The 9,632-nt window shown below is 41.8% G+C and overlaps 1 protein-coding gene across 5 annotated transcripts in view; it reads right to left on the bottom strand.

Moving 5' to 3' along the window:
- Window positions 1-818: 818 nt before the first annotated feature.
- The window catches only part of LOC116333343 (yippee-like 1), a 31,844-nt gene continuing 23,030 nt past the window's right edge, over window positions 819-9,632 (bottom strand). For all 5 annotated transcript variants that reach the window (XM_031756556.2, XM_031756555.2, XM_039620879.1 and 2 more), the window contains exons 3-5: window positions 8,837-8,880; window positions 6,639-6,747; window positions 819-5,469 (exon numbers count right to left, since the gene is read on the bottom strand). In XM_031756556.2, coding sequence (XP_031612416.1) covers window positions 5,380-5,469; window positions 6,639-6,747; window positions 8,837-8,880 — 243 coding nt within the window. In that variant the 3' untranslated portion in view covers window positions 819-5,379. The remainder of the gene's footprint in view (window positions 5,470-6,638; window positions 6,748-8,836; window positions 8,881-9,632) is intronic.

The raw sequence follows: 9,632 nt of genomic DNA, 5'->3' as shown, positions 1-9,632 counted from the left end.
AAAAGAGGCCTTCTCCTGGCAAGCCTTCCAAACAATCCATAAGTGTTCAGGCTTCTTCTAATTGTAATTGATATAAACTTTAACATTTAACAAGCTAACAAGGCCTGCAGAGTCTGAGATGTAGCTTTTTTAAAGTTTCTCTGAGCATTGCGTGGTCTGACCTTGGGGTGAGTTTGTGGGAACATCGACTCCTGGGGAGATTGTCTTGAAAAACTATAGATTGATGGACTTCAGTTCCTTGAAAGTGGCAACTGTTGCTTCTCTAAGCTCATCGCTGATGTCTTTGCTCTTTGACATTGTGATAAAAAATACAAAACCCTCAGTTTTCCAGTCCAGCAAACTGCCGACACTTTAGCGTTTATGGAGGTGGTCATTCTGATGAATGATTAATTAAGCAAGTGATTTCATTAGTAGCACTTGGCTGCTTACCTAAATTTCAGTGGAAGTAGTCAGTGTGTATTTAGTTATTCCATACACTCCTACGCCTTTTTGTTGTTGTTAAATAAAATAATGAAAGTGTGATATGCCATGTTGTTTATTTGAGATTACATAAATAATTTTAGAACCTGCTAAAGACCAGATAATGTTTTTATATTATGTAAAATTGCACTTTTGTTGTCATAACGGTCTTTAAAATGTAAACAATAAAAGTTGCATGATCTTTAGATTGTATACATTTAAAAAAGTAAATATACAAAAAGCTAAATCCTCCATTTTTCTGTCTTATTTGCACACATTCAGAAAAAGTTAATGCGCTATGAAACATGGCATATGAAATTTAAAATATAAAAATAATGACACCTTCTGACAAACCGAGACTTAATGCCATTGAAAATTTTATTGTGATATCTGATAGTTTACATTAGAGTGAAAACAGACATGTGACATGGCTTTAATAAGACAGAATGCAAAGCAATGTAGTCAAATAAAAAGCATAGAATATTTGCTTTTAAATTTAGGAAGAAAAACAAACAAAAAAAACAGGCACGACATTATAAATACAACATGCTTTTAGACCTCAAACTGTAGTTTAACAGTCCTAAGAAAAGAACTTGTACAGTCTTTTCTCCTGTATACCCATCTAGCCTTTGATCAACATCCTGTTTAGACAGTAACAGAGCGCAAAAAGTAGGTAGCCAGTGCCACGATAACAACAGAACAACAATAAAAAGTAAACAGTTTTCAGCAGCAAATATCTACATTTTTCATCCAGGCTGCTTTGACGCCGTATTTCAGAGAATCAAAACATTCTACAGAAAGACAATGTCATAGGTGACAGGTTTTCTACTCTTTGATTTTGGTATCGCAGTCGAATCTCCAGGAGACCATCGACCGTGGCCCCTGGCTTCGTTCCTGCCCGCTGACACATGACACTGATGCATTCGATAGAGCCTGGGTCTTTATTTGGTACGCACTGGCAGTGACACTGGCAGCTGCTTTTTGTTGGTTCAACTTTGACTGACTGATCGAAGGGAAGAGTACAGACGCTCTGCAGCCGGATCGCTCCCAGAAGCTGCTGCTGCCATGTGGAGGTCCTTAAGAGAAACTGGCTGTGTGCATGTAGCAGAGGGAAATCGTACGACTGTGTGTGTGCATTCAGTAACGATTTAGATAGACAAAAACAGTCCTGTAAGGTAGATTTCTTTCCAAATTTTGCTACCGGTGCTGGTCTTGTGAGACTGTGAGTGTGTGGAAAGTTCACAGAGGTAAACCAACCTAAAGGCAGGGCTGTGGCATTGTTATGTTAATGCAATCAGACTTTGCTGTTTTCATAAAAGCTCATCATAGTTCAGGAGCTGCAACCTTTGAGTGATACCAGACCAACGCCCGGCATTCTTCTCTAATGATGCATTCACGTGTTCCTGTGAACATCTAATGTTTGTAGCTTTAAACTGACCAAATCTCACGACATGTGGAAGAAGACACGGCTTTAATCCAATGACTGTTTTATCCCATGGCGCTAAGAATGACCTTCCAGTCTGTAGTTTTCCAGCTTGTTACCAGGAAATGGAAAGACAAGCTAGTTCTGACTGAAGGAGCTCAAATCTTTCACATCATATTTCAATACTTTAGAATTTGGACTCAAAAACAGGCCATTAAAACTTTGATACGACATCTGCAAAGAAGTTTGTTGTACCTCTGAGCATGCGCCCAAACTATGCTGCGGGGTTAATGCTTGTGCTGCATTCAACACTATGCATTAAGTTGTTGGACAGAGCTGCAAATTCTTGCTTGCATTTGACATGCCCGGCGTGTCCTGCATAACATTGAAAGGATGCAGCACCAGAACTGAGATGTGACTAAAACAGGCTATTATCATCAAAACAAGCCGATCAAATAGATAAGGGGAGTAACAGTTCACTTTTACACAATAAAAGAAAAAGAAAAACACCACAAGAATGAATACGTTCAAAAAATACAATCAGATATTCACAGCCAGTGTTGCCGCAAACTAACGACCTCCGACATAGCTGCCACAGGGTGCATTTCTACACCTGAAAGCCCTCAGCACAGGAGACACTGACTGTGGTGGCCAAAGGGTCTTGGTAAAGGCTCTCCCTGCGACATGGTGGGAGATTCCAGCTCGCCCTCAACGTCTACATGGCTCAGCAGAGACCTAAACACCGGCCCTCTAATGGGCGCTTACCACACAAGCTAAATAAACAAGCTAACAGAAAAAAAAGCAAACAAACCAAACGGGGAATAAATCACTTCCAAACAAACTAACCTGGCTGTCAACCTCGCAGATCAGCGGGAGAGACAGTGAAACCAAACAGCTGTGAAAGGGAAGAAAACACGCCAGGAATACTCAAAAAGAAAAAAGAAAGAGGGGAAAACTGAGCAAGAGAAGGTAAACATTCGCTTTGGTGTGCAGGCATGCATGTGGACTAACACATGCATGTATGCGCACACACCACACAGCCAGACAACACACAGCCAGAGGTACGGTGAACAAAAGTGCTTCAAGTAGGGGAAGTAAAAGAACTAACCCAGTAGAAATACGTATAAAACCTTAAATATGTTACTTTATGTACAAAAACTGGAACACGGGCCAATATCTTAGCTGTTTATGTATTTATATTTCAAGTAGGTATCACTGCTAACTATCAAGGGTTTGCATTGTCATAGTTTTAGGTTAAAAGGTCGTGTGATCTGACTGACCTTGCCGGCAAAGTAATCAATCACTGCTGATTTTTTTTTTTCTTTCTTTTTTTTTTTTTTTAAATCTCTCCCATCCTCTCCCACCCTGCCCACACCATCACCTGCTGCCATCTTTTTAATCCTTCCGATTAAAAAGTCCAACAGGTCCCAGGCAACCTCTTCCTCCTCTTTGCTTTACTCTGAGAAATAATATACTGAATATCCATCTGTTTTTGCACCTCTAAATCTTAACGTAGAAAATATATGTGTGTATATATACCAAGTCTCTGTTATCCATAGAGCTCTGAGGATTTTGGTGAAGAATGTTATTTCGAGGGCTACTTCTTTGAACCAGGAAGGGGGCAAAGGGAAGGGGAAGACACATCGGTTCACATGAAAGTTTTCAGAGTTATGCACTGCACAACAGAAGGAAAAATAAAAGAAAACAAGTAGAGGGAGGCCGTTCGTGTTTTGAAGAGGCACGAGATTCATACGGCTTGGAGGCAAATCACAGATGTCGTCCACAAAGAGACGATTCATACGCTCCGAGAGAGAGAAGGACGTAAAGTGCAAAAGATCTACAAGAACGGAACGGGGCGAAGCGGCGGGATTTCCAGGATAGCAGCAAAGAATCAGAAACTACTTTTTGAGGTGGACGAAGTGAGAGGAAACCCTGAATTTAAACAAAATGAAACCAAATTTCCTCAAAGTATCTAACAGGCAGCTGCTAAGCATACCAGAGTCGACGAAGCCCTCCTGCTCCGGCTTCCTTTCCATCTCCAACAATCTGTCGTTCATCTGTGAGAAGGCCATTGGGAAACGAGAGCGAACAAACATTTTGCCTCCAAACCGCGATGGACCAAACGCCTCTGCAAAGTGCAAACGAAGTCGTTCAAGTATGCCACTGTATAATGCATGACCACACACACACACACAATGCATATATACACACAGTAATATGCATATATACATATGTGCATGACAGCAAATATATATATAGAAACCATGTTCCAATATCTACGTACTACGAACATTTTCATAGTATTTATGGATATGTAATCATAGTATGTGTATTTATATTCATATGTAAAGTGTGTCTCTTATTGTTTCATTACTAGACAATGGGATAATACACTCTGTCATCGTGTTTTATGATGTGTGGGCACTGACGTAAGGATCCCCAGTCTAATAACCATTTCTGCTCCTTTTTCGTCTTTCACTCGTGGTACTGCTGCAAACTGGGACCAGCCACAATCGCAATTAGCCAAACACTACAAATATTTATCTATAGATCTATGTATACGTATATATATACCCATTTATGTCAAACAAATACTAGGTGCTGCTTTCAATGCTTTTGGGTGCTGAAAAGTACCAGAAAGAGGGAAAAAGAAAGTCCAAAAAAAAGGGTAAAAACAGAAAAATATCAGGTATAAAATTCCACATTACTGCAAACTCATTCTTTGCCTCTTTAAAAAAGAAAAAAGAAAAGAAAGAAAGCAAGATGCTGCTACATATTTGCAACTACGATAAACTCCCTTTCCCCCTCTGCTCCTCACCCATCCCTGATTACTCATTTGGACATTAGCAAAGAAAAGCATGCTCAGCTAGAGGCAGAGATACACCAAGCCGACAAAACGAATAAAAACAGACTTGACAGGGAAATAAAATATAATGCTAACCAGTAACATCCATCGGCTGTCAAACCAAATCTTTACCAACCCGACGTTAAAACTAAAGCAAATAACATTAAAATAATCAAAGTCATCCATCAAGAAAAGAAAGAAACGTCCTCTCGGTGAAGTCTCTCTCTTCGTTCGCATAGTGGTCGACACGTCACCACAATCACTTGTAAGCGTGTTTCGGTGGGGCGGCGGCGGGTTGAGAGTGGGCGGGGTCAATCCCAAAAGCTCTGGGGCTGCGAAGGAGAACGAGGAATCTTCAAAGTAACGGCGGGACTCCCGCGACGTCGATTTTCAACGAGTCGCTCCACTCGTCAGTCACCGTTTGTTCACTTTCACGATGAGCAGGTGGGTGCGTGTGCACGTGAAGAAGGCGGGAAGGTGGAGGTGTTTGTTTGTTTGTTTTTTTTAACTGTTAGGAAAGTGCAGGGGCTGGTGGAGGGAGGTGGGGGGAGGGCCGGACGATCGCCCTCCCCCTGCAGTTCGATAAAGAGCATTCCCAGGTCAGAAAAAAAACAACATCAAAAACAACAAAAACAAATGGAGAGGCGGAGCGTCACTCCCACCCGTTGTCCTTGATCATGTGAGCCAGCTCGATGATGAACTTTCCCTCTTTGTACTTTTGACTGCTTTCAAACGCGTGCTCCTGTTAAAAGAGGAAAAACATCAGAAAATCAGTCATGAAAAAGAAAAACACATTTATTAAACAAAACGAGTGACGGTGGGAATACAAAGTGGAATAAGAGCAATAAACAGCTGCTCTTCTTATCTCAATGGCTCATCTGTGCTCACTTTACTTTTGTTCTATCACCGGTGCATCATATAGATTAACGTGCCCTGCAGGGACTGCTGATGTAAATTAGCAGCTTTGATAAAATCTGGCATGCTTACATCTTCTAGGTTTTGATTTTTTACAGCCATAAAAATGCACAAAAAGAAAGAAAGACTGGCGTTTTTGTCCCAGCCCTTTTTTACTTGGAGAACACGGGAAGTGTAGAGACGGCAGCATTCAAGCATCCAAGACGAATACATTGATGTAGCACTATCACCATCACCGTCAGAGAACAGCAGGGTTTTGAGAGACGCAGAGAGAAATATGAGAACAGAAAACGTTTTCCTCCGGCGACCAAATTGCTTCGTTCAAAGGTCTAAACTTCCAGACCGGCAGTGCATCTCGTTAAGTGCTGTATGATTTCCGGCATATGTCCCGGCCCTGCTGAGCTCCAGGAGACTCGTGCGAGTCTGCTTCTGTGAATATTTGCTCAGCCTGGTTTGCCTTGTAAACCAGCCCTGCTCTGCTTTGCTTGCAGGGCTTTTCGGAGAATCTCTAATTGTTTTTGTCACTGAAGCAGCAGCTTTAAGTGAGTCCCTGTCTTTATAGCGTGTTCAGTTATTTTACACCCTTCTATACTCTTTTCACACAATTACCAGGACAAGCCTCTTCAAAACGGCCTGACATTTAATCACTGTAGACTCTCAGAGGTACCAGCCTGGCTGTCTGCAGCCAACCTTTCGGCACTGTAATTATCTTGCACACTTGGATACCACAGAGTGTTCAATCTCTCAGCCCAAACAAAAACCCGAGTATTTAAAAAAAGAAAAAAACCTGTCACAGTTTCTTTAATGAGCATTGCTTTAATGAGAGCAACCTTGTTCTTCTGACCTGTAACAGCATAATGTGTTCTCTCAGAAACTCGAAAAACCACATAGCTGCAAAACAACAAAGCAGCAGCCTTAAGTGATCCATCAAGACAGACGGGGAAGTAAGAACACAAAGAAACGCTGAGGGGAAAGTTTAAATAGCAAATTACTTACATATTTCCAGCCAAGGGTGGTTTTACAGTTTTCACAGTAGATATCAGCCACAGCATGTAAACCTGTGAGGAGAACCCGCTCCTCTGCTGGCCCGCAGCCGACATTCACCCTGTAAGGAAGGCAGGGAGAGCAGGAAAGGTCACAAGGGTCAAGGAAATGAAAGCAGAGTATAGATAGAGGCCCTGCGATTAAATATAACCCTGTCTCTGTCTACCTAAACCATTTTATATAGACGAATCTTATTTTCTTGCAGAAAGTTTCAGGAGCGAAAGCAAAGCAAAGATAAACGTGTTAAGAATGTCTCCACACTGACACTTTGCTCTTAGTTTGCCCCAAAAATCTTTGTTGTGTTGTTAATTCCTCTGCTTTAGGTCGACCAGTGCGGGACACATCAGCTCTACAGACGTCAGCCTTTCCTTGAAAATACCACGAACCTTCGCGTCTTACTTAATTTGCTGACGAACTGGTATTGCCGTGCAGAGGTGCAGCAACCCGTGACGGTGTGAGAATATGTAAACATTCACGTCTACCTCGGCTGACCTGTACTGTCAGCGAGCTGCACGCTTGGATTTGTTGGCAGATGTAGACACAAGAAAGAAAATTCTGCACGAAAGCGCCTGATGCTGAGCTTCATGAGGAATAAGGCAGACACGTCTGATAACTCACAGCAAAACAATCCAGGCAGACTGAGAGGACTGCTTTTTGTGGTGAACTGTCCCTTTAAAAACGCTGTGCTGCAGAGAAGTTTGAGTGGCGTTTTAATTAAATGAACACGTCATGAGAAACAGACTCCTTTTGAAATTATTATATGTAACCAAGCAACGTGTAGATGTCTGCAAACCTTTAGTTTTTTCCCTCCACCACAAATGTTTCTGTTTTTTAGCCTAAATGTCTTTTTACCTGCAGCGCACCATAAGCTTTGTCTCAGGGGTTCGGTTGCTTTCACATTGTTCGGAATCATTTATTCAGACGCTCGCGCCCGTAGACCGCTTCTCTCATTCGATTCATTGTGACAGGTGAAACAATGTAATTCAGAGTCGGGTGGCACGAAGCTGTTGAAAAGCGACACTGTCTCAAAATGTCTCGGGGCTCTGAGGGGCAGAGAGGGGGGCGGCTTCTGCGCGGTTCATTAAGACTGAGAGCAGAGTCCCAAAAACCAACCAACCAAGAAATAGACCAGTAAAAGTTGTTCTCAGGTTCAAAGAGATGAATGCTAACCAGCTTTTTCTGCAGCACGGACTGAAACTCTGAAAGAATGGAAGTCCGTCCTGTGTTTACCAGTAAGAAATGATTTGTTTGTTTCCGGGTCAAATGATAAATAAATGACTGGACTCATTAAAACCTGATTAGAAATACTGCAAAAGCTGAACCGGTCGTGTGTGATCTAAACAACTGAAAACTACAATTACTTTGACATCGTTTGACCTGCAAAACACCAAATAAATCAGCGCTTGCTGGGCTTGGCTGCTGCAAACTGGAACCAGACTGTTTCTGAGTCACTGTGGTGCCAGAAATCTGCAGTTCCTTTGAGTGTTTTGTAGTTAAAATTTCTGGCATGCAATATCATTTTATGAACCCACAGAGGCCACCTAAAGGAGGTGTTTGTAAGCAAACTGCGGTGCAGTCTGCATGCATGACAGAGACCGATCCATGCTCCGAGAGGATCAAAATTCATGTGCATCTCATGCTAACAGCTCTGGCTGCAGCAGTGCACTGATAAGATGCAGGTGTACAGACAAAGAAGCACTCCAGCACAACGTCGTGCACAACATTTCCTCCTATGAACCTTTGTCACTGGAAGGTGTGCATCTATGAGGACATGGGGGGTGGGAACTATTAATTAAAGGATGGGTTGCTTTAAGTATGCTTTTCCTGCTGAGTAAAACTTCTCAAAATAACTGTGAATGGCTACTCCAACAAATTCTGCAGAAGTGAACAGGGTTAGTGGAGGTGATCGTTCCCCTTTCAGTTCTAAATTTTGGCCAGTGCAGTTAAGAAGAAAGTGCTTTCAACATTTGCCACTTTCATCAGCTAATATGGTGTTTTAACTGATGAAAGTGGCAAATGTTGAAAGCAAAGTGGAGTGAAAGATGAATTCAGATAACTGAACTGTGTTTCAAAGCCAAACTAAGTTATAGGTCAGACTGCTTATATGAGAAACAAGGAAGGTGAGTTGGATGTGTGAGATTCATACTTACACTGAATTAAACAGATAGGCTCTTCCTTGACTGCCTTGAAATGACTGAAACCAGAGAGAGAGAGAAAAAGACATCATGTAAGTTGACATTAAAGAGCTGCACCGCTGAGTTCAAGAATGTCAGCATCTGACGCCCCGGGGTGCTTTTCCCCCTTCGACTGCTGTGCATTCTTGTTCTTCCACCTTATCAACAGTCCTGCACAAGTTTGGCTGGAGGTAAGGAATAAAATGAGGCTCAAAAATGCAGAAGCCTGAGCAGATAAACAACACAGACAGGTCTATGAATAATCTGGACGTGAGAGCAGTAAAAACATTAGACCACATAAACAATGACTTAATATTCACAAACTTCAGTTTCTGCTAAATACTGCAGGGACAGTCGTGTAAGAAAGCTGTTAAAGTTCAAGTAGGGCTATGAGGAAACAGATGAAAGTTTGTTTTGAATAAATGGATCATATAAAATCAAGCTAAAAATCTAATGAGTCACATTTTTACAGAGTTTTTTACATCTGCAATCTCAAGATTTCAAGCTCCACTGTTGACATGCAGCTCCAGATATTCAGTGCATCTGCAGAACAACAAAGCAGCTTTCACAGCAGCTGATAGAAGACTGATGTCTGAGGAATGCAGTTTAACAGGGATTTATCTCACACACACACACAGCTGATAATAACTACTTTAATCATCGTCATCACCCCCAAAATGAGCTGAAAACCCTGCATCAGTTTTATTAAACACACCCCGTGGAGTTTTCTCATTAGACAGAAACAGTTCTATTTACATCCCTGAAAATAGTA

This window comes from Oreochromis aureus, linkage group 12, assembly GCF_013358895.1.
Source record: "Oreochromis aureus strain Israel breed Guangdong linkage group 12, ZZ_aureus, whole genome shotgun sequence".
NCBI lineage: Eukaryota > Metazoa > Chordata > Actinopteri > Cichliformes > Cichlidae > Oreochromis > Oreochromis aureus.
This window is presented reverse-complemented; position numbering and strand designations above follow the sequence as displayed.